The following is a 23,916-nucleotide window of genomic DNA, read 5'->3' as shown; positions in this document are numbered from 1 at the left end:
GGATCCGAGGATTCCTCCTGATTTGATTAGATGTGAGCACTTGCTGACTTGGATGGCACCCAGTAGCACTCCGACGGGATGCAATTCGACAAGGACCCGCCAATTGATCCAGGGTGGTCCACAGTAGACTTGAGGAAGGGTGAGATATCGGATTGAAGGGATCAATTTGATGGGAATGAATAGTCTCGCCTTCATCTTTTAATTGGTCTTGGCATTTGGAGGTACACCGAAGATACAATTGACGGTCTGGCCAAGTTTGTCCCAGCTCCTGAGAGCTTCACCTCAGTCACCTCGTTGAGCTCTCATATCATATCTCACATCACTGCTCCCCCTGCACAGACTGGTCGCACGCGGTTTCCTTTTTCTTCCTGCTCAACGTGACGAGAGGAATCCTCGACCGAGTTCTCCCTTAAGGGATCTCAATGTATTGATCACTTTGTCTCCGAAGTCCAAACCCAGGATCGTCTTTGTTTATTTTCCTTCACACCCCTACTCACCGGAACCCGCCGTCTGCGATCGTCTGTAAACCGACCAATTTCATCATTTTAATGTTGCATCCTCCTTACGGTGCTCAGATAGGATCGACTCTGTTTAAGGACAAAAATATTCCTATAAATCCGCACCGACGCCTTCAACGGCTCCAACGTTTTTCAAATCAAGCACGCCAAGTTTAGCCGCTCCGTTGCCCTACAGGGCAGCACGGTATTATTGATCCACTCCAGCGACTCCAGCGGTTCCATCGCCGCAGCTGTGCTCCACAATGACTTCCGCCGCCCCCAAACGCGTTGCAATTATCGGTGCTGGTAAGTCATCCCTGTTGTGAAACTCATCCCGTAGACGAGCAATGACATTCTCACGCTGACCTGTTCGCTCAACCTTCAGGGCTCACTGGGCTCGTGGCTATTAAGGAGTGTCTGTCCGAAGGTCTCCCAGTCCAATGTTTCGAGAACTTAGGCCATATCGGCGGCCAGTGGGCCTACACTCCAGACACGCCCGAGGATGTGCACTCGTCCATGTATCATGGCTGCATCCTCAATTCAGCCCGTGACACATCGAGCTTCAGTGATTTCCCTCTAGACCCAGCACGATACCCTGACTACTTTAGCCATACCTTGCAGCTGAGGTATCTCAAGGAGTACGCCACCCACTTTAAAGTCGAGAAATATATCCGGTTCAACACGAAAGTGCTGGAGTGCGTACCCGCGTCCGAAGGGGGGTGGACTCTAAAGGTGCAAGAGAACGGGCAGCCCGAGGAGCAGCACCACTTTGACGCGCTCGTGTGTGCATCAGGCCTGTTGTCGAAGCCGGTCACTCCAGACTTTGCTGGTCGTGACAGCTTCAAAGGCGAGTTCCTGCATAGCCACTACTACAGGACTCCAGGTCCATTCGAGGGCAAGCGGGTAGCCATTATTGGACTCGGGAGCTCTGCCGTGGATATTGCATGTGAGATTGGGCCACAGGCGAAAGAGTTGCACCTCATCACGCGACGTGGGGGCTGGATTCTCCCGCGCTACGTCCTCGGAAAGCCCCTTGAGGCTTGGGATGGTATGCTTTTCATCAATAACTTGCCTTGACCTTTCATCCCCGATGTATGCTATATTCAACAAGCTAACATACATCAGACCGAGCCACCCAAGTTTGGCTTCCTCATAATGTTAGTGAATGGCTCCAGGCGAAGCTTCTCGACATTGTTGGAGGTAAACACCCCAAAGAACTCCGGTGCGACCACGGCCTCCTCGCGCAGAACCCCGTTATTCGAGGCGACTTCGTCGAAAAGGTTCGCACAGGCATCGTCAAGGTCCAACGGGCTAGTGTGGAGGCCGTGACCGAGACCGGCCTCTCGCTTTCCACCGGTACTCAGCTTGATGTCGATGTCATCATCTGCGCCACGGGCTACAATCTCACCGAACTTCCCCACCTGCCCAAGGATGCTGTCGCCAGCCGGGAGCTTCCCGCGCCGCACCTCGATCTCTACAAATGCTTCGTGTCACCATACTATGACAACCTCTATGTTCTCGGACGCGTCGAAGTCTTCGGCCCGGTCACCTCGGCGTCCGAGGCACAGGCTCGCGTGATGGCGGCGATGGTATCTGGGAAGCTCTCAAAGCCAAGCCACGAGGAGATGATGAAATCCATCCGGAAGCGCAGGGCCAAGCAATCCCACCTCATCAAAACTCCGCGTCATTTCCTTACAGTCCACTCAGTTGAGTACATCGACGAGGTCTTAGCCCCACTAGGATGTACCCCGTCCGTGGGCAAGCTCCTTGGGCGAATGTTCCGGGGCAATCCTATCCGTGCCTTGAGCGTCTTCAAGGCCGTCTACTTTGGCATCCCGAGTAGTAGCCAGTGGAGGCTCTTAGGTTACGGAAACAACGAGAAGCTTGCCGAGGCCACCGTGCTGAGAATCGCACACGGCAAGGAAAAGCTGTCCAAGGTCGAAGAGGAGATTCTCGGCATTACCACCATACCATAACCTGACCGTTCATTCGCACTCAATTCAGAACGTACATGTAGCATATTCACCTATCAATTAATTGTGTTAGTTTTTTAATTTATTCATAGTGTGTAGGGCGCTGGATCACTCCCAGAGTGCTTACGAACACGCTGAACTTGAACTGTTCTCTCATCAACCGATGCTTTCCGCATCTCTAAAGAAGTGACTGAAGTGCATTTATCCCATTGATGGGATCTAATGGACAAAGTTTATCAAGATACGTCAAAATCCATTCCCTATTCACATAGCTCTATGTGACCGATTACGAGGAACACCGAGGAGCTTGGTTGGGACAAAAGGGACGAGGGCAGGAGACATCATGGCCAAGGAAACCACAAGAATGCAGGTTGCCTACAAAGGTATACCTGACCCAACTCGGTAGAGGAGACCGGCGGACAATAAGGACGATTCTCGGATAAAGAGTCGTTGCTTTTTTTCGCTTCAAGTCGCAGACGGGACAGTTTTCGAGCGCGAGACGAGCAGCTAATGAAGTGGCTGCCACCGTTCTCTTTCTGGAAGAAAAGCCAAAGTTCATTGAGAAATTCGAGGTGGAAAGCAATAAGGGCCTCGATATCGTCGGCGAGCCGAACCCCATCTAGGCTGTTGGAGGAAATGAGCTCGCCCCAGTATCAAAGCCCCAGTGCTCAACTTGGCCTCCGGGCCGAGTGGGAATACTACTTCATCTCAAAGCTAGTCATGTGAGTGCGAGAGGTCAATTGATGGCGAATTTGGAGGTAACCCTATCATCACCTTGCATTGACACCCTGATGACACTGATACGACGCGGCCCCAGGTGGATCCTCTCTATACTGGGGTTGTCCTTCAACAACGGTTGCCTCCGGAAGAGGACGCGGCAAGAATAATCTGGATTGGCATCCAGGTCTGGAGGCTTTGGCTGTTGAAGTGGGCCAAGTCCTGCAGCTGTGGAGGTTGTTTGGGAATTGGCTAAACCTTTCCGCGAAGGTACTCTTATGTTGCCGGTTTCCGAGGTCAACAAGCACCAACTCGTCTAGTTTACCTTAAGTTTGAGGGGGGAAGACACTTCGCGACATTCGATAAGACCAACAGGGTCTACGAATTATTTCAAACCACTCCCATGCCGATACGAATTAGTGCAGCCCTAACCGCAATATCACATAGAAGGGAAATCACAGCTTGTGGCAAACGGCCTAATACTAGAACTCGCTTAGGAGCCGCTACAAAACTCCGGCAAGAACAGACAGACGTCGGGTACGTCGGCCAAGTCAATCAATGGAAAACAACAGGGGATGCGCACCGGGGAGACCCCCGATTTGAATGGGGACGGGGAGAGGTTTGCAGGGCGACCATGTAAGGCACATGCTTTACTGAAAAGAATGGACAAGATGCCCGATCCCTCTTCCTTGGGGTCACTAGCAAAGAAAGAACTGTATCGAGGAAGACGGACAAGACCGAAGAACATAGGGACGGTTAACAATCACCGTCTCAGTTTTACCCCTTCCCACTTTAATGCCTATTGTTAACTGGATATAAAGATTGATCCACCAGGGTGTGACCCGAATAGGTTAAACTTGACCTTGAGAATTCCCGTCTTTTCCACCGTGCTTGCTCTGGGCAGGAAGGCTGTATATTGCGTCCGTCTGGGCCACAGGACCCACAGCAAGAGAGGCCGATAGTAGCAGTAGCAGTAGCAGCATAAGAAGCGATGACGCAGGTTTACCCGGTTAGCAGAGACTTGGTTTCCAAGGCCCGATCCCATGACGGGAATTGGCGCAGTCACCATGCACATGGCCACAATTCGGGACCCAATTCCTGGTGCCAGGGACCGAACACGAAGCCCGAAACTCCGCCTGACTACCTGCGCGGTCCGTAGATCTGTGAAACCCGGAACTTTTTTTAATGTTATTTTTCTTGTCTTTGCTTCACTGGTGGTTTGAGTAAGATCCAAAAATAGAATATTTGGGCAGATAGGGCAGCCGCATGGCCCGGCGGAGACTGCATTACAGCAGGTTTATATTACCGTTGAGGCCGCTTACCACGGCGGTTTTCGGTGAATAGAACCTGAGGCAATGTCCGTTTGCTGGATTTACATGGCAAACTACAAATTGAAAGACATTTTGTGTTGAAAACAGCAAAGGATTGGCGCAGGTTCGCCGTGGCTGGGCATTTGTGAATACGAGGTGGACCCAGAAGAGAGTCGTGTTCGTTAGACACCAATGTAAGTCTCAGTGATGCAACGTACTTCGTATGTAAAGCTCTAGAGAAAGGGAGCCGGATCCATACACCATTCTACCTCTATTTTGTAGTTTATTAATCGTATAGCTTACTCTGGCGTATGAGTATTTCCGGTATTTCCGGCTAAGGTGTCGCAGGGTAGCGCGGGGATCGGCAGATCGATCTCCAAGTGAAGAACAAGGGTACTTCTCTGGCCCTGGTGACCCTGATGAACCTGAAGGACGAGCTCTTGGAGACGACCTATGAAGTAAATGACTAGAGCTATCATGTATCGCCACATCACTTATCCCACTGAACGAAAATCGAACAATACCGCGGGTCGGCTCTCCTCTTCCAACCAAGGGTAACACGGGAGGCTGCGGGAGACTAATTAATAGAACCGGGTACTAAAACCAAGGATCATACGGCTATCACTCCCGCTCTTGAGGTGAAGCGCTAAAGGCCTACGTCCTTTTTGTTGTTTCTCTTCCCTCAGATAGACGAATGAATGGCTTGGAACAGCCAATGCCACGGCCGAACGGGCCAATGTGGGTTCCAGATTTATGTGGACCTCTGGATATTGATACCCAGGCTCAAGGCAAGACGAATGACGCCGAACACGACCATTAGCAACATTGCACGAGCTCCTTGTTGAAGATGGCCCGATTGCAAACGAGCAGGTCTCGCCAAACAATTCCTGCTGTTTTCTCGTAAAGGGTCGTCAGCTTCTACAAGTGGAGCCCCCCGCCTTGGGGAAACGGCATCATGATCTTGGCTTAGGTCCCCACGCGAAGCTGCCGCCGGCTATGCCTGGCGGCGGTGATATGACGAGTCGACTAAGCTTCCCCAACGCCAACACGAGGATCGACATACCATGCGACCATGACCATGTAGCAAACCAGCCGGCTAGGAACTGATGCTTTCTTTTTGGCACTTTTGGCTTGCTTCGTTTTCTTTTGGCGCGTTACCCGGTTTACCCGATTTTATATGGGGACATGACGAGGATTCTGGATATATAAAGAGCTTGGAATGCCCTCCGTTCGTCGTCAGAGAAGAGACATCAACCTCATCAAACAACCTAATCAGCTCTAATACATCAAACTTCACCCAACTCATACGATCTTTCGCTAAAAAACGTTCTCTACGAATCTCTTGAGACCCATCTCCCAAACGTTAGAAAAATGAAGGCCACTTTCATTACCAGCGCTCTCACCCTCGCCGCCTCCGCCGCTGCTGCCTCGGGTACGCGGACTCTCCCGAAACGTCTTCTCATATAGCCCGATGAACGACTCTTACAATAGCACGGTTAATCACTAACTCAAACCTTCTCATAGTCGGCTACGACCAAGGCTTCGACGATGCCAGCCGATCCATGCTCGCGGTGAGCTGTTCCGACGGCTCCAACGGTCTCGCCAGCCGGTTCCCTACACAGGGCAACCTCCCGAAATTCCCCTACATCGGCGGCGTCCCCGCGATCGGGGGATGGAACTCTCCCAACGTGAGCAGTCTCTCCCATATATTTGGAAGAAAAGAAAACACGAAATGGCTAACTCTCCCAGTGCGGATCCTGCTGGAAACTCACCTACCAGGGCAAGAGCATCTACATTCTCGGCATCGATCACTCCACGAGTTTCAACATTGCGCTCCACGCAATGAACGACCTCACCAACGGGAATGCCGTTGGCCTCGGCAGGGTTGAGGCCAGCGCAGAGCAGGTTGACAAGTCCAACTGCGGACTTTGAACTGTGCTTGTGAAACATTCTACTTAATGGTAATATTTTATCGGTGGGTTGATGGGACCATGGAACTATGGAACGATGAGACACTTCCGCATCCCGCGTCCCGCGTCCCGTCAAGGGTGTTTGAAACATATGAAGTGTTTATAATGGGATCTTTAAATGTATAATGGGTATCTTAAGCATCGCGGAGGAAACTGGACGATTGGATTGTATCTAAATGATTGATAGACGACTACACACTCCTTAATGACTAGTATAATCATCAACTAAAGCATCTACCGGAGATGTGTTCCTACGGGTATATCTTTCCTCACGTCTATGCATGGGTTCTAACTCGTCTCGCAGCATTTCAACCTTCTCTGAAAGTATCATACAGCTTTTCTCGCCAATGCCTTGTATAGGGATTTCCCGCCCTCGGAGATAGGCTCGTCGTGGTCCCCATGCGGTCTAGAGTGTATATAGAACACAGAGTGTGGCATCCGTGATTAGGCGACCCGGCGTAGGGAGGATGGAGGAGGGTGGCACCTGCAGGATGACGCAGCATGAGCAGAGGACACACAATGGGTACATTGTAAAGGGTGGATAATAAGTTACATATATTGTACAGAGTTGGACTCGGTATTTCCCAACCATCTGCGGCGCCGCCGACCATTGGCAGAGTGGCTCCACTTACATCTGATCCCAGAACAATGAAATGCTAGCTGGAAGCTGAACCAAAGCTATCGCAGAGCAAAGAAATAAATTTGATTCTATGGATCGATGTGCTCCAAGCGACTACAACGGCAGATTCAATAATGCGGGGGAGTGGCAATTGGTCTGACTCTCCAGCTCCTTCCCCATTAAGGCTCCGGTTGCGGCCTGACTAATGCTATAAGCCCTAGTGCACTTCAAGGAAGGAACAGATGAGGTAAACGATGAAGTCAGGGTTCCTTCCCGCTTTAAATGATGTCGGTTCCATCGCCTTGGCGCTTCTCGCCACAGCAGCCGCATTTCTGGACCCAAAGATATAATAGCTCATGATAGCTTCATCTACCAGTTTCTGACTCGGTCGCGTCGAATCCGCCTCCAGAACTGCTGGGATATCGTCTTGCTGTCGTTGGTCGACCTTGGTCCTGGCAAGAATACAAAGACATCAACCATCCTTGTGATAGACACACAACCCATCATCCAGCTTCATCACACATCACACACACGCATCTCCGGAGTGAGATGACTACCGTCAACCTGGGTAAGGCGCCGAACCATTTCTGGCGTCAGCGGACACGAGTGATGAACTCTGATTCCTCGATTGCTTTCCCCAGAACGCCAAAACGCGGGGTTTAGGATCTGCACATAGCTCACACCTCTTCCCTTTCAGGAATTGCTGGCAACCACCTGATAGCCACTAATAGTGCTTTTCCGCGGCTGGAGGCCCAACTATCTTGCTTGTAGTTGCTCACTTATATCATCGCTGCTTCTTGCCTCTCCCATCTATCATCTTCTCTTACACTGTCGACGAGAAACTTCTTTGGAACGACTGACAACTATTACTCCAGCTAGACCCAATACCAAATTCTTCAGCTTCTTTCTCATCACTAGTCATCTTGCTTTCCCTGACCCGGCGTCATGGAGAAGGCTACCTTCAACTCGCTCCCCACGGAGCTTCACATACAGATCCTCTCCTTCCTTGACGTCGACCCTCCGTCTTACGCCAAGTTCACCAACAGGCCAACTCCCCACATCCTGGATTCAGACCGACCACTGAAGAACGCCTCTGAAGTCAACAAGAAATGGCGCAGCGTCGCCATCCCATTCCTCTTCCGCCACACCATCTGGAAAATCCAGCCTAAAGATCTCAACTCCTTGCGTCAGTGCAGAAATCCTAGCGAGATTGATATCTTGCGATTCCTCGCAGACCATGACATCTGCGACCATGTTGATAGTATTGTTTTGTTCGTCGAGCCTCCCGATGATGAGGATGACGAGGTGGACCTTATGTCTACCGAGCCCGCTTACTTTCAAAACTGCGAGGCCCTCTGGGAAACCTTATTCTCAACTATAGACCCTCTCCGGTTTTCCATAATCGCGCGTCCGGCGCGTCTTGGCCCTTTGCTGTCGATACCCGTCGACTTTAGCAACTACTGGTGCTACGGTAGCTATGAACACATCCTCTCGCTATCCCGCACCACTCGCTTCATCACCCCCCAGCCTCATCGGCCAGCGGGCGACTCCCCGATTAGCATCCACAGTAAACTCTTCACCATCCGGCCCTGGACAGCCGCTCTCCTAAACGAGGGCTGCAACATGGGCCCCTACAGAACCTACGAACACCACCGAAAGACGCCCCCTTCGATCCTGCCCGCCCTCGTCGGCAGCACCCAGTCCCTCCACACGGGAGACGGAGGCCTCTTCGGACAACCTGCTCTCTTGCCTCCGTCCGTCCAGGACTTTAGCTACATTGCCGAATTCCCGGTTTACAACCACTTTACCAAAGTCGTCCGCAACCTCCCCCGCCTTCATCGCCTGTACATCCAGCTGGTGCCCAAACCTCACATTCTCAAGGACGAATTTGAGATGCGCCACATCGATACCCGTGATCTTTGGATGGAGAGGAATGCGTGCTATGCGACGCTCATGACGCATATATTTTCTTGGTCTCCCGGGTCCAATTGGAAGCATCTTCACATATTCGAGAGCGGTGACACTGCTGATAGGGTAAGGCATTGAAAAGCAAAAACATTAATTCTCTTTGCTCCAGTGTCCGCGAACTGGGAAGAAACTAACCATGCGCGATTCCCAAACCTGATAGCAAGCCTGGGATATGGCATCCCACTTTGTCCTGACCTCGCAGACGAAGAAGTGGACCATCGAGCGCGAAGGCGTCTTCGTCTGGAAAAAAGAGACCGACAGCAAGAAGGCCAGCAAGTAAGTTGTTTCCCCCTTCCTTTTCGGCTTCCGTTGATTTTGTCCAGTCCGGTTCGAAGAGCTAAATTGAGATTTTGCTAAATAAAAGCATCTCTTCAAGTGAGGGCAACCTCGAGCGGTTGGCTTTCCGAGGCCTGGAGGTGCTGCCCTTTCCCACCATTGCACCCTTTCCTACTGCGTCGAATTATATCTAAGCCGTTCAGGTTCCCTCCCCTCCCCAGTAATTATTACGAGTCAAGTGAGGAAATTAGGTGATTCGTATCACCCCGAGCTATCAAGTTCGAGAGGGTGGGAAATGTAGTGTCTGTGTGAGTTCCGGTTTTCTGCGATCAACGGGTTTCTTTTTTTTGACTTGGGGGACTCATAGTTTGTACTCATAGTTTGCTTTTCTTCTAAGTGGACGGAGGCCACGAAGATGGTTTGTGTATCGAGCAGGATGGTAAAGGACGGTTTAAGAAACGGGGGGCTCAGGCAGAGTTCGAGCCATGTCGGTTCTTGTAAGTAAGTGAAACCTATGAAGAATGCTGACTGTGGATTGTATCGAGAATAAGATGGCAAAAAACAACAAGTGAAATAGAGTGAGATATGGAATCCCTTCTAAGATAAATGTCCATCAAGAATCTAGAATGGAAAGAAATGTATCAATCCGTGATGATTTGGTGTCAATGCAAAAGCCCGGTCTTACTTAGACCTTTCAACCCATGATTTCCCTCATAAACTGATTCCCAAGACAGTGCAGTTTGTGTATATATATGCAACCCCCATGCCTTAACAAATCCCAAACAAAACCGAAAAAAATAGGGAGTGGGCAAAGTATAATACACCGTTCTTCCTTACGGCTCCTCCGACGAATCACTCTCATCCTCCGCCTCAAACTCCAACGCCTTCCTCTCCGCCCCCTCTGCCATCTCTCTCCATGTACTCCACGCCAACATGACAAACGCAACCGTGATAAGCGCGCCACCCAGCACTGAAGCCGCGCTCAGCGCCGTCCCCGTCAAGAACCAATCCACGACGGCCACAACAAAAATGGTCAGGAGCGAGGCGACGCTGCTTAACACGGGTGACGTCAAGCTGATGAGGACGAGGAACGAGCCGGCAAAGGTGGCGTTGGCGATGACGGAGACGAGCAACAGAAAGGCGGTGCGGCCCGTCGGCAGGACAAAAGGTTCTATGCCTGTGAGGTGGAGTATGGGTATCGGGATCCAGAGGACGAGGAGGGTGAAGGCACCGATGAGCGAGCCGAAGGCGTTGGCGAAGATGGTGCCCCGACCGGGGGAGACGCCGTCGGGCGGACAGGCGAAGCGTTTGTAGAGGACTTCGTAGAGGCCGTAGAGCACGGAGCCGAAGCCGATGATGATGTTGCCGAAGAAGCGGCGGGTGATGGAGGGATCGGGGACGCTCGCGCTGGAGCCGGCGCCGTCGCCGTAAGCTACGATGAGGACGCCGGCTATGGCAATGCCGACGGCGATGGATTTGTCGAGGCGGAGGGGTTCCTTGAGGAGCGGGACGGAAAAGGCGTAGGCGAAGAAGGCGGAGCAGTTGTAGATGGCCGTAAGGTCAGAGGGGCTCGTCATGCTGACGGCAATGTACCAGCTTAACCCGGCCACTGTCAGGGCCGTGGTGATGCCGGCCGTCGCGCGGAGGAGGTACCTCGCGGGATGAGCCCTGTGCATGACGCTCGCCCTGTCGACGTCTAATCTCCGCAGCTGGACCATGGCGGCCGTGCTCCTGAGCAGCTGCACGTGCCTCCGCCAGAACACCTTCCACGGCATGTCGCGCTTCTGCAGCCGTAGAACCAGCAGTTGGACGGGCCACAGCATGGACCAGCTCCCGTGCGTCATGTACAGCATGCAATAGGCCTTATTCCAGCCCATCTCGCCCTGGATGTACGCTGACAACTCCGTCTGTATGGCGAAGGAGACGAGGATCAGCACGAGGAAGAAGGAGGCGTAGGTGTATCGGCGGCGGGCGGCGTCGCGGGCGAGCTCGGACGGGCTTACGCTGCGCATCGTGGAGCGGCGGGAGAGGAAGGGGCTTCGGGGACTTTCGGCACGGCTACCGGCGCTTCGGGGCCGGGGACTGCTGCGGCCGCGTTCGAAATCATCTGGCTTGGCCAGGAGGGGAGTAATCGAGCGGCCCTCTGTCGGGCGATGGTAAGGAGGTCGCCTGTCCACCATTTTTTCTCGCTTCTCTTCAACGGTCTATTTTGTGTAAAATCGAAAAGTTCCAAAGAAATTACTTTTCAAGGGTCCAGCCGAATTCGTGGATGGCTACACAAGGGCTCGTTTTTCCGCCGGGCCTCGCACCAGTCCCTGGGGTTCGCCGGGCCGTGGTTTCGCATGTGGCCGCGCGAGCGGTGGGGGGAGTCGGCTGGGGTGAGACTGTCGTGAGGGATTGTATGTCGAGGACGCATTCAACGCGGGTGGAAAGAAAGTGTGTGCCTCGATCTACCTTCTCTATGGCGCTCGTTCTGATGGATGGTCGTCGGAGGGTCTCACTGGGTATGCAATATGCCGAATGAGTGGTCCAGGTGGTCGGTACCTGATGGCGTCATCGAAGGTCAGCCGAACTCTTTTATTCGCATTTGGCGGTGTTTGCGGTGAGGCAGACAGACTGCAACAATGGTGTGTTTGATGGAGGACTTGTAGATCCGTGGTGACGTTGGGGGTGTTTAGGGAATGGGGAAGTTAGGGATTGGAACAATAAGGAAATTCGATGATGCTTACACAGGGGATTAGAGTTCAGACGAACACTTTGTCAGATTAACCATCAATGAAATTGGTGTTTCGGGCAAGACGTCAAACACTGGAGCGGCGGATCGAATCAATAGGGTTGCCCTGTCTTGATCTTCTCATTGTCTAGTCCAAACCGTCTGCCAACCTGGCGAATGGTTGCTGCACTTAAAACCGGTTGCAGCTGCCAAGACTGCCATTTGATGGGGTCGATTTCAGGACCCCAACAAATGACGGCCTAAATTTAGGATCCGAAGCCCACTATTCGCCCACGTTGAACCGACGCATTGAGGTTGTTGTCAGAGTCTAGGATCTCAAGACCAACCCTCGAGTGTACGGAACAACACTCATCGAAAATGCATCAACGAGGTCTTTCCCACGATTCTTGTTCCAGGTACCGAGGTATATCTGCACACATCTACACTACGAGGTACAAATTCGGCAGCCGCGTCCCAAGTGCATTTCGAACCCAACACCTTTGATCCACGTGACCTCGAGATGGCTTGGGAGCCTAAAGACATCGACGTCACAAAAGACACCAGGCGAACGACGAGAGGTTTCGCTGAACCGCTTAGTTCCTGACTTTCTCGTGTCCTCCTTCCCATTCCCCTTCTCCTTCTGCCCCTTTTCCTTCTCCTATCGCTTCTGCGGGAACTAGAAATCATGTTTGGAAAGGCGCTAGGATACAGAAATCATACTTGAACCAGGAAAGGTTCCCGCAAAGGAAGCCATTTCCTGGGAAAACTAAGTCTAGGACCGGGTGAGGTTTGGTCAGCTGGCCTGGCCGCACTCAGCCGGAAACAGCGCGAGGCTTTGCTGGGGCTGGCCACCCACAGCTTCAGTTCCCCTGATAAAAAACAGATTCTGGTGTCTGCTCTGGATCCCTCAGCCTTTGATCGGCATAGGAGAGTGCCCAATCCAAGAACTTTTCGACATTAAAGCCATCGACACACTTTTCCCCGTGGAAGGCGCGTATAGCATTCGCAACCCACGTCACACAGCTCTCCTGTGGATATTGGTTTCTTTTTGGCAGTGGAATTTCGTTCAGGAACACTCTGACGTCGTCCCTGGACATGCTGGGCGGAACCGCCCCAATGATGACGTAGCCGAGAAGCTTCCCGCTCCTTGAAGGATCAACGCCTTGGTTGGCATCGAAGAACCATTCGTTGGCAGGATTTCGCTGTCTAAACGTGATTGGGTCGATCTCATTTCTGTCGGTCGCCTCATATGTGTCAAAAACGGTTCCTTCTTTGATCAAGATTGCCCAGTGATAAGACTCGTGCTTGTAAATCTGGCGTTTGCGTGGGTCGGTTGATATGGGATCCCGACGATACAGAGCCACGGCAATCTGCTTCTCGGGGCTTGAGGACATTGCGGGCGAGAATCGATCCCGAGGCTATACCGAACAGCGCCACTGGCTGCTAAGAATCACATCTGTGACGTAAGTCCTAGCAAGCTCTGACTGTAATGCCACGCTGGAGCGTTTATCGCAGAAGCCTGGCTATCGAGTAATTGATTGCTTATGGGATCCAGTGAGGATGACGTTTAAAAAGAGAAAGGTGTGTGGCGTCGACGCAACGTAGTTTAACGCATTCTTGTCTGGAGTCTGGAGGATGGCAGCTTTGGCTCATATGGACCCATGACGTTTGGAACAGGCAATTGATCATGCTGGCTTCGAAAAATGGGCGGCGATGGGCAGCCATCAAAATCCAAGGCAGCACTGAGGATATTACATAAGGCAGCTTTGTCCAACTCCCGTTTTTGATTCTCTCCGCAGTTCGCAAATGTTCCCCGATTCTGATTGTCCATTGGTTTGAATCGATGGGTCAATGTGTTGCGAGAAGGGGCTGTTGCCTATGGAAAACCAGGCTCGAGGGCTTCCCCGGCATGGCTAAATGCGGGAGCAGGTCGTCAACGTTAGGTGTTGATGTGCGGCCGTGTTGATCTCGTGTTCACTTTCCGCACAATGGAGGAGTTCGGGGAGACGTTCCTACTTCCACCGAACTCGCACTATTATGCACTAACATCTTTGATCCCTTCATGACACAAGGGCTGCTACTACTGAAGTCGTCAAGTTGAATATCCATCAAATTGATGCATTGTTGGGAACGGCCATTTTGTCAGGCACAGGACACGACCATTACCTTGAGTCGAAGACTGGTATTTGGGGACAGGATTTGTTGTCCTTCACCGACTCGAACACTGGAATAGTTTTCGTCTTCTGAACGTCTCGGCTATTTTATCTTGTTCTGGAACCCGTAGAGGCAGGTATTCTGTACAGGTATTGACGCACGATTCGCTGGAACCTCAAGGTCTTGATCACGTCACAATCGGCCTCCATAGATTGATACCTTCCCATTTTCTAACGGAATCCCAGCTGTGCGCATCCTTGGTCCTCATGGAGGAGCATCGGCTGATACATAATCCAGCGCCTGTGCCTTACTTGCTCCCAGCGCTAAAGAGCACCTCCTTCGTATCGTAGCCATACTTGATCTCCTTATGCCAATACGGAACCGCCTCCGACTGAACCAGAGCCCACGCCCTATCCGTGGCCTCCACAACCTCCTCGGGCAAGGGACCCTTCTCGAAATCATTCAAATTGCTCTCAAGCTGCTTTAGACTCGAAGCACCAATCAAAATGCCATCATTCCCGTCCTTAATATTCAGCACCGAGTGGTGCACAAGCCACCGCAATGCCGTCTCCGTCATCGTCAACCCATGCTTCTTAACCGCCTCCTCGATAGTGTGCAGCGCCTTGAACGTGTTATCGCGGAAATACCTCTGGCGGTACATGGCGCCGATGCGGCCACTGGTATCGGAGAAGCGACCCTCGGTGGGGATGTCGTCGGCCGACTTGATTCGGCCCGTGAGCAGGCCGCCGGCGAGGGGATTATAGACGACAATGTCGAGGCCGTAGCGGCGGCAGGCGTGCACGAGCTCGGTCTCGATTCCGCGCGTGATGCAGTTGTACATGCCCTGATAGAGGGTCGGGCGTACCCAGTTGTTGTACTTGCAGGTTAGGACGATTTCGGCGACTTCGAAAGCGGTGAAGTTGCTGATGGCGAAGGTGACGAATTTGCCGGCCTTGTGGAGCTTGTCGATGGCTTCGAGGGTTTGCGCGAAGGGCGTCTCTCGGTCCTGTGTAGCGTGTCAGCCATTGGGAGATGTGTAAGAGTGTAAGAGCAACGGGGTTTTGTTTTCTCGTCAACTGGATGTGCGTACCGCAGCATGAAGGTAGAGAATCTATTGTAAAAGCAAAATTAGTCCAAGTTCAACTCCCAAGTATAGTATTTTCCGTCTAAATGTTGTGAGCTCACATCAAGAGTATCAGTGCCCAAAGCTGCCAAGCTCTTCTCCACCGAGTCAACCACCTTCTCGGGCGTGTTACCCGCAGGCTCGGCAGGATAGAGCACCTTGGTGGCCAGGGTCAAACCGCGCTCCTTCCACTTGGCCTCTCGCGTGAAGGCCTCCTGCTTGGTGCCGACGTACATGCGCGCCGTGTCGACCTCATTGTAGCCGCGAGACTGGAGGTAGTCGAGGAACTTTTCGAACTCGCCGACGTCGGTGACGCGGGCGCCCGTGTCGGGGTCGGGTCCGAAGGTCATTAGGCCCAGGATGATCCTGTTGTTGGCGCGGGGTACGACGAGAGGCATGATGACGACTGGCGATGGGTGGATGTGGATTTTGTCAAGATAAGGAGGGGTTGAGCTTGGGGTTGGAAGGCGATTGCGAGAGTGTGCCGGGGGAGGTACAGGGAGCCCGGCTTCCTTTATATCTTAGCAAGCCGATCGAGGTAACGGATTTGAGAGTATCGCGTAAAGTCCGAGAGTCAAGGAGTCCGGGTCATGGCTACGGTATCTCTACAAGAGGTAATGCCGCATCAACTCCTCGAGCTAAACCAATCTTTAACCCCACCTCGAGACAGCTTGCATCATACTCCCCCCACCACCAGCAAAATGACATCGGCACCCATTTGCGGGATAGAGTGCAGAAACTGTATTGTAAAGTCCGAAATGTTTTAACTCCATCTAGCTACACCACACTAAAACCGATTCAGAGTAACCGAACCAGTTCCAGGCCCGACAGATCGGTGTTCATTAATAATGTCCGTGGTGGGGGCCCCCTTCGGTGGGAGTCGAGATGAGGTCCTGGAGCTTCCTGAAGGAGGGGCTCTCCATGTTCTACGCTGATCAATGGGTTGATGTATCTGGTGAGAGTTTCACCGGTGAGTCAAAACGAATATGCGCCAAACCCAATTGATGCGTAAGAACGGAGGAATATTAGACATGCGTGCGGATATAACACAGTTGCCCTCGATAAAGTCCACGGATCAGCATACTTCAACGGAGTTTACCCAGTTTGCTTCCACGATGCTATCAACTATAAGTCGGGGGGGGGTTTCTCCACAGCTCGCGATATTCATACGAGATACGAGGAATTGAGGCTCGAAAACGGTATTAATCCACGATCATGTCGAGATCGACCTCGAGATAAGCGGAGGAACGCAAGAAAGGCCTGGCTTCTTGAGGTGGATCCTAAGGTGTGATGGTGGCTTAACATCGAGAAAACAGCCGCAGGAAGAATCATGACAGAGTTGCCACCCAGGCCATATGGCCTAGCCCAAGGAGGAAACTCAGTCTCGTCGTAATAATACTCTAAAAATACCATCGTTTGGAAAATTCAACCTCGAAAGGTATGAAGCCATGCAAGTTGATATGTTACAATCTTGGCTCGCTTTGGCTGCTTCGACAACATTGTCTTCACCAGCTGACAAATCGAAGCGACAGCTGTCCGACACCGCTTAAGTAAAGACCAATCAGAACCTCCCGAATGGAAAACCACTTCCATAAAATTCCGAAGCTATTTCCGAGCACAAGCATCGAGCAGAGAATAATAGCGTCACGCCAAATTCAACCGCAATCGTCCAGAGAGCTTTTTTTTGGTAAAACCTCTCTGTGTGACCTCATTCTGCCTCTCCCCCACATAATAATTGCAGAGAACTGCCTCCAGATCGGAAATACCAGCTATTACCTGAACAATGGCTGCCAGATTTTCAGCTGTGTCGGTAAGTCTTTAATCACCAGAGCAAACCACATACACCCTCCTCCAGCCTCAAGATAACTAACAACGAAACCCCCTCCCAGCTCCTGCGAACAGCAACCCGCACAACCCTCCAAACCACTCTCCTAACCCCCCGCAACCGCCCCCTCCTCGCCCGCCTCCTCTCCGACCAAACCCGCCAAGCCATCGACAAAGCCGTCGCCACGGCCCCCGTGGTTCTCTTCATGAAGGGCACGCCCGAGGCACCCCAATGCGGCTTCTCGCGCGCCTCGGTCCAGATCCTCGGAATGCAAGGCGTTGACCCGGCCAAGTTCGCCGCCTTCAACGTCCTCGAGGACGACGAGCTGAGGCAGGGCATCAAGGAGTATTCGGACTGGCCTACGATCCCGCAGCTTTACCTCGCGGGGGAGTTTATTGGCGGCTGTGACATTTTGGTTTCGATGCATCAGAGCGGGGAGTTGGCGAAGCTTTTGGCGAAGAACGGAGTGCTTTTTGAGGAGGGGGAGAGTGAGAAGACGGATGCGTAAGGGAAATTGGAAAGAAGAAACGAACGACATGGCTCTGGGGAGGTCGGGAGGGGCGGGGAAGAGAGATATATATACACGAAGCCCCAGGTTTGAGGTTGCGGATGGGTGGATATATCGTCGTCGAGGGGGGGCAAGCAACTTGTACAACAGACACACGGATACACATGTATAACGCGGTATAGACTGGCGACGACTTACATCGCCACCAAGATTCTCTTAATCTAATATCACCAAGGGAATCCAAATCCAAAGAAAGAAAACAAGACGGACCATCTCACTTCTATCCAAAGGTCTCCAGTTTTTTTCTTATTCCACGTTTCCAACCTGTTAAAGAGGGAACGCTGCTCCATCTCCTCGCATATCACTCCCAGCAGACCAGATCCTCGTCCCTTCCACAGGATCAGCAGATCGCCTAATAATCTGTCCCCTCCCAAATAAAGCCCTTCCCCACTGCTTCACGACCTTGACATTATGCCCCAACTTCCTCAATCCCTCAATCGTCTCCTCGCTCATCCCATCCTCCACACTAACAACCCAATCCAACTCGCCCTTATTATTCGGCGTCCCCGCAGTGATACACACCCTCGGCGCATCCAACGCCTGCTGCGGATCCAAACCCGCAACGACCTGGCCCAACAAAACCTGCACATGTCCCTGCGGCTGCATGAACCCCCCCATGACGCCAAACACGCTATGCAACGACCCGTCCTTGAGATTCGTCACGAGTCCAGGGATGATGGTATGGTACGGCCTCTTCCTCGGCTCTATGACGTTCGGGTGGCCCGCGTCGAGGCTAAAGTTCGCCGCGCGGTTCTGCAGCGTGAAGCCGCAGCCTCGGGGGACGATGCATGTGCCAAAGCCGCCGTAGTTGCTGTTGATGAAGGATGCGCCGTTGCCTTCGCTGTCTGTGACGCAGAGGTATACGGTGTCGCTGCTGTTGAGCGCCGGCGAGACGAAGGTGGCCTTGTTCTCGCCAGTGGAAGGGTCGCCGTGGAGGACGGGTGGCGCCGCGGCTTTTGTGGCGTCGAAGTGCTTGGCGCGCGAGGCGAGGTAGGACGATGAGAGGAGTTCCGTCGTAGGCACCTTTGTGACGTTGGGGTCCGTGACGTACCAGCTTGCGTCTGAGAAGGCGAGTCGGAGACACTCGATAATGGTGTGGAGGTACTCCGGCGTGTTGAAGTCCTGCGGACCCCATCGAGGGATCGTGCCGGCCTTCTCTAGCTCTTGGATCAAGCCTAGCGTCATCAAGGCGACGATACCCTGCCCGTTAGGTGGGTGCTCCCATACCTCGATGCCGTTGTCGCCCGTCGCTCCCTGCGCGGTGAATTTGATGCTGATGGGCTCGACTGGCTCACTTCCCGTCTCAAGATGATGCTTGAGATCGTCGAGCGTCAAGTGTCCGCCGAGATCCTGCACGACATTGACGAGTTCCTCGGCGATCCGCCCCGTGTAGAAGCCTTTCTTTCCCTCCTTGGCCAGAGTGCGGAAAGTTTGCGCCAGAGTCGGGTTCTTCATGATCTCGCCCGCCTTTGGGGAACGCACTCCATCCTGCGCATTCGGATCCTTCTTAAGCATCTCGGCAAAGTTAGGAGACGCTTTCCGAAGACTGTTTTCAGATTTGGCCCACTATAAGCAACGCCTTTGTTAGTTAAGACGTCTGATTTCCAGAGGGAGTGCTCTTTCTAAAAAAGGAAACCCATAGGCCTGGGGAGGGAAACCATACATAATGCGCCGTCTGCTCCGAAACAGGAAACCCCTCTTCCCCCAACTCCGCAGCCGGCCCCAACACATCCTCCAACGTAACCCTCCCGCTCCCGAACCTCTCCACCGTATCGACCCACCCGGCCGCCGCTCCCGGAACCGTCACGGCGTGCACGCTGCTCATGGGGATCTTGCGGTCCTTGTCGCCCGCCGCGAGGCCGAGGTCCTTCCGGATCGTCTCGGCCGTGCAGGCGGCGCCCGAGCGGCCGGAGCCGTTGAGTGCCGAGACTTTGCCGGTTTTGGCGTCGTAAAAGAGGACGAACATGTCGCCGCCGATGCCGGTAGAGGAGGGTTCCGTCATGTTCAATGCGGCAGCTATTTTTGTCTTCTTAGCTTGACTAGACTTCTTCTTCTTCTTCTTCTTCTTCTTTTCCTTCACTTCGCACTACAGCAGACATCCGCGAAGCCACGAAAGACGTCGTATAACAGTTACTTACCAACGGCAACAGCAGCGTCCTAAACTTGCACATCATTGTTAGCCAAGGCCCCTTCACTTTACCATACCAGCACCATGTTTAGGGGTGGTCGAGGGGATAGAAAAAATAATAATAGTAAAAGCGAAGGTGAAAATAGAACATACCGCGGCATTCCCACCCTTCTCTAGCACCTTAATGCCACACTTCGCCGCCAACGGCTGCGTACAAGCCACCACCCCCTTCGTACTATGCACCACACTCCTCCTACTTGCAAACGTCCACGTCCCACTCTCCGGCGCCGTCGCCAACTGAGAGGCCTTGTTCTCCTGGGTACTCATGATGGAGGAATAGCGCTAAAGGGGGCCCAGTTAGCTTTCACGTGTGAATGGTTGCGTCACAGTCGGGGGCCTTCGGAGTTTAGCTTGCCTGACGACGGGAAGATGGATCAGAGAATCTGGAGCAAACCAAAAATCTAGAATTTCCAACGGAATAAATCAATCGAGGCTTTACACCAGACCAGAAACTCAACAGACTCCTTGACATCTTCTTAAATATATACGCAATTCTACGCCCTTTCCGGGCTTGGCTCTTGTCCTTAATTTGAGTCACCAGTTGGGCTCCTTTTACATTTACAATAGTACCGTCCGTTCGCCCCTCAGTCCGAGATGCGACTCTTGGATGCGGGGCTGCATCGGCGTCGCTCGGCTTTGACTGGGATGCGGGTCTGTCCGCGTGGATGCAAGAAGATTCAATAAATGCCGACGCCTGCATACAGACATGGGATCTGGTGTGAAATTGTCGCCCAAGTCAAATGGATTCCCCTCATCTCGGGACTTTCCGCTACAAGTACCCGGGTTGTATCGTGTCCTCGCGATACAAATATATAAAATGATCTCTCTCTAAGTCTCTTCTCCTCCGCACGCCGCAAATTCCGCACCATCACCTTCGGCAAGCACAGCATCTTCCCACTGAAATTTATTCTGGGTTAATTATCATCTATTAACAATTCCATGCCGTATCTAGTAAACGAGCTGAACAAACAAACATCGCAATGTCGCGGATACGACCCTGGTGAGCACCGTACTCATTCCTCTTGGAGCTAATCGATGCTTTGGTAGGCATTTCCTACCAAGAGCCTCGTTTCGGCTCAATCCTCCCCCTTAATCATGCTACTATGAATCATGATTCCAAGCAGAAACCTGCACGATCCTGGCAGCATATTCAAACTAAGAGGAGAAGAAGAAGTACGCGTCGCTCATGCAGCATTCCCAGATCCCAGATAACCACGCATAGACAAACACCAAAGGAGAACAAACTGAAGAAGAAACAAAGAAATCAGTCCCAGCCACTTTAGTAATGAACTGGGCTCCATTGGCTTCGCGATCGTTCTCTCATTTTTCGCCGTACGGAGTCACGGGTGATCGCCGATGCCAAGGTGCTCGGGATCGGCCTTGACGATACGCATGGTGTTCGTGTAGCCCATACCTCCACGCCAACCTTGCATAATGACAATAGTCTCTCCGCGAGACAAGACGTCAAGCTCAATGGCCCGAGAGACGCCCCACTTGATGCGACGATCAACATCCTCCTGCCAGTTGACCTTGTCAAAGTCGGGCTTCTCCTCGGGGAAGAAGAAGGGGTACACGCCACGGTTCAAGTGACCGCATCGGGAAGTGTGAGCGTTACGCGTGATCATGATGATGGGGCAGACAGGCCTGTACTTGGCCAAGAGACGGGCCGAGTTTCCAGAGGTCGAAAGGACGACGATGGCACCAGCACCGAGGTCGAGCGACGCGCGGACGGCGGCCATAGAGACCGACTCGGTGATGGAAATGGGGCCATCGTGAGGGAGGGACACCATCTCCTCGTACAAGCTAATGTAGGGGATCGATGCCTCGGCGCGCAGACAAGCCTCGCTCATCTCGCGAACAGCAAGCTCGGGGTAGGCTCCCTTGGCCGTCTCACCGCTGAGCATCACACAGTCGGCTCCGTCGGTGACAGCGTTACCAACATCGCTGATCTCGGCACGAGTGGGTCTGGGGTTCTTGATCATGCTCTCAAGCATCTCTGTAGCCAAAAGCAAGTCAGCGTCACTTGGCTCGAATCGATATTTTATCAACTGAGAAGGGAGGGGATCAATTCGGAAACAACTTCGACGTACGGGTAGCGCAGATGACGGGCTTTCCAGCGATGTTGCACATGGCAATGATCTAGCAGGTAGGTAGGTTAGTACCAGCACTGATGACTTTCACGTGTTTTCACGTCTAGCAACGACATCAAGGGATGCATACCTTCTTCTGAGCGTTAAAAACTTCGGCGGCGGGAATCTCAATACCCATGTCACCTCGGGCAACCATGACGCCGTCAGTCTCCTTGAGAATGTCGGCAAAGTTGTTCAAGCCCTGGCGATTCTCGATCTTGGCAATGATCTTGATGTGGGCACCGTCCTCGCCGAGAACGTCACGGATGTCGCGGATGTCCTGTCCCCTACGAATAAAGCTAGCAAAGATCATATCAACTCCATTCATGACGCCGAAGCGCAGATCGTTCTTGTCCTTCTCGGAGAGAGCGGGCAGATCGATATCGGTATTGGGCAGGTTGACACCCTTCTTGGAGGAGATGAAGCCATTGTTGCGGGCGCGAACCTCAATGGTCTTGTCGTCTTTGATGCTCAGGACATCGAACGCGAGGACACCGTCGTCGACATACACAACTCGACCAGGGGCAATGACCTTGGTGATGTTTTCATAGTCAACATACCTGACGCAGGCAACTCGCATATTAGCACACGACATAACCTTTCGATATTCTGATCGGTTTGCCCTTGGCACGTTGCTGAGGGGGTTGTGGTTGCGACTAGTTTAACTCACATGTTCTCGGAGTCACAGCACTTGGCGTACTGCTCGTCGGTGGTGATGTTCAAGATGGTGCCGGCGGCGATGGGGATATCAATATCGTCCTTCGTGTTACCGGTTCGGATCTCAGGGCCCTTGGTGTCGAGAGCAATGGCGACCTGACGGCCGGCCTGGGCCTCCTCGGCAGCTCGGGTGTTGTCAATGACGGACTGGTGGTATTCATAGGTGCCGTGGGAAAAGTTCATTCGGACAATGTTAAGACCGGCCTTTCACAGTGTCAGCAAAACCATTGGGCCAAATCATTCTTCAAGCCTGGTGCCTGAGAGGCAGTTGGGGTAGTACGATGGTAGAAAGGGCAGTGAGATGGCAGGAGAACAGCTGGAGAGCTTTGAGCCAGGGCCGGCTTCTCCTGCAGGGAGGGTATTCCAGAAGAGGACAATCTGGCTAAGCCCAAAGAGCTCCTATGGAGTAGTGACAAAATATTGAGGGAAATCACTACTTAATACATGTACTAACCTGACGAAGCCTGTTGATAGACTCAACAGAGTTGGTCTTGGGACCAATAGTGCAGATAATAGATGTCCTGCGATAGTTCTTGGCTGGGGTACGGGTTGTGTCAAGATTGGCAAGCCAGGCAATGCGACCACTGGTCGCAAGCAGGCTGTTGGAGTCATTCGAAGTCGGAGCAGGAAGACTGGCAGGGATACTCCAAGAGTATCTCTTAGATATCGAGTAACGCTTTCCGTGGGACATTTTGGGCAAGCAGGATTGATTGTTGGGTTCCTAAAAGGTTGTGAAGCTGAAGCAGGAGCTGGTGTTTAGTGAATGAGCTCCACAATGAGCTTGGGAGCTCTATATGATGTGTGTAGATAAGGAGTGTGATGAAAAGGAGGAAGTACCCTGGGAAAGGAGAGAAGAGAAGAAGAGGAGAAAAAATTAGCTTTGTTTGTCCTGGAGGAAGGAGGTAGGTAAAGCAGGAAGGTAAACAAGCAGGAGTCGCCTGGTTGGAACAGGAAGGCACACAGGAGCTCTTACTTTGGATATGAAGCTGACAAGAGTTGTTGGGGTAACTATGCTCCAAGTCTCGAGAAGCTTTGAGTTGTTCAGGAGGGAAAATGGTATTGATGTTGATGGGAAAAATGCCTCGCAAAAACCCCACCTCGAATCTAGTGTCGAGTGCAACGATGAAAAGAATTAAGAAGGAGAAAAAGCCTGGGTTTCCAAGCTTTCT

The 23,916-nt window shown here is 52.5% G+C and overlaps 7 protein-coding genes and 2 pseudogenes across 7 annotated transcripts; 4 read left to right on the top strand and 5 right to left on the bottom strand.

The window, feature by feature from the left end:
* Positions 1-760: 760 nt before the first annotated feature.
* Positions 761-2,473, top strand: SAPIO_CDS8584 (Dimethylaniline monooxygenase; the record flags this gene model as incomplete). Its single annotated transcript, XM_016790193.1, has 3 exons — positions 761-803; positions 883-1,545; positions 1,623-2,473. The coding sequence occupies 3 exons, from the start codon at positions 761-763 to the stop codon at positions 2,471-2,473; spliced, it is 1,557 nt and encodes a 518-aa protein (XP_016640456.1).
* Positions 2,474-5,868: 3,395 nt separating this feature from the next.
* Positions 5,869-6,429, top strand: SAPIO_CDS8583 (uncharacterized protein; the record flags this gene model as incomplete). The annotated part of the gene is made up of 3 exons (XM_016790192.1): positions 5,869-5,929; positions 6,022-6,185; positions 6,247-6,429. 3 exons carry the CDS (start codon positions 5,869-5,871, stop codon positions 6,427-6,429), a joined length of 408 nt encoding a protein of 135 aa, XP_016640455.1.
* Positions 6,430-8,031: 1,602 nt separating this feature from the next.
* On the top strand, positions 8,032-9,524 carry SAPIO_CDS8582 (uncharacterized protein; the record flags this gene model as incomplete). The annotated part of the gene is made up of 3 exons (XM_016790191.1): positions 8,032-9,120; positions 9,215-9,330; positions 9,431-9,524. The coding sequence occupies 3 exons, from the start codon at positions 8,032-8,034 to the stop codon at positions 9,522-9,524; spliced, it is 1,299 nt and encodes a 432-aa protein (XP_016640454.1).
* A 639-nt stretch (positions 9,525-10,163) lies between these two features.
* Positions 10,164-11,510, bottom strand: SAPIO_CDS8581 (annotated as a pseudogene; the record flags this gene model as incomplete).
* A 1,393-nt stretch (positions 11,511-12,903) lies between these two features.
* Positions 12,904-13,437, bottom strand: SAPIO_CDS8580 (annotated as a pseudogene; the record flags this gene model as incomplete).
* A 1,067-nt stretch (positions 13,438-14,504) lies between these two features.
* Positions 14,505-15,718, bottom strand: SAPIO_CDS8579 (Aflatoxin B1 aldehyde reductase member 2; the record flags this gene model as incomplete). Its single annotated transcript, XM_016790190.1, has 3 exons — positions 14,505-15,203; positions 15,288-15,308; positions 15,383-15,718. The coding sequence occupies 3 exons, from the start codon at positions 15,716-15,718 to the stop codon at positions 14,505-14,507; spliced, it is 1,056 nt and encodes a 351-aa protein (XP_016640453.1).
* Positions 15,719-17,103: 1,385 nt separating this feature from the next.
* SAPIO_CDS8578 (Monothiol glutaredoxin-5, mitochondrial) lies at positions 17,104-17,653 on the top strand (the record flags this gene model as incomplete). Its single annotated transcript, XM_016790189.1, has 2 exons — positions 17,104-17,130; positions 17,210-17,653. The coding sequence occupies 2 exons, from the start codon at positions 17,104-17,106 to the stop codon at positions 17,651-17,653; spliced, it is 471 nt and encodes a 156-aa protein (XP_016640452.1).
* Positions 17,654-17,980: 327 nt separating this feature from the next.
* On the bottom strand, positions 17,981-20,168 carry SAPIO_CDS8577 (Gamma-glutamyltranspeptidase; the record flags this gene model as incomplete). Its single annotated transcript, XM_016790188.1, has 4 exons — positions 17,981-19,279; positions 19,377-19,792; positions 19,852-19,870; positions 19,995-20,168. The coding sequence occupies 4 exons, from the start codon at positions 20,166-20,168 to the stop codon at positions 17,981-17,983; spliced, it is 1,908 nt and encodes a 635-aa protein (XP_016640451.1).
* A 1,073-nt stretch (positions 20,169-21,241) lies between these two features.
* On the bottom strand, positions 21,242-23,438 carry SAPIO_CDS8576 (uncharacterized protein; the record flags this gene model as incomplete). Its single annotated transcript, XM_016790187.1, has 5 exons — positions 21,242-21,897; positions 21,992-22,040; positions 22,122-22,590; positions 22,701-22,951; positions 23,202-23,438. 5 exons carry the CDS (start codon positions 23,436-23,438, stop codon positions 21,242-21,244), a joined length of 1,662 nt encoding a protein of 553 aa, XP_016640450.1.
* Between the last annotated feature and the right edge of the window lie 478 nt (positions 23,439-23,916).

The sequence above is a fragment of the Scedosporium apiospermum genome, assembly GCF_000732125.1.
Source record: "Scedosporium apiospermum strain IHEM 14462 chromosome Unknown SEQ_SAPIO_0121, whole genome shotgun sequence".
NCBI lineage: Eukaryota > Fungi > Ascomycota > Sordariomycetes > Microascales > Microascaceae > Scedosporium > Scedosporium apiospermum.
This window is presented reverse-complemented; position numbering and strand designations above follow the sequence as displayed.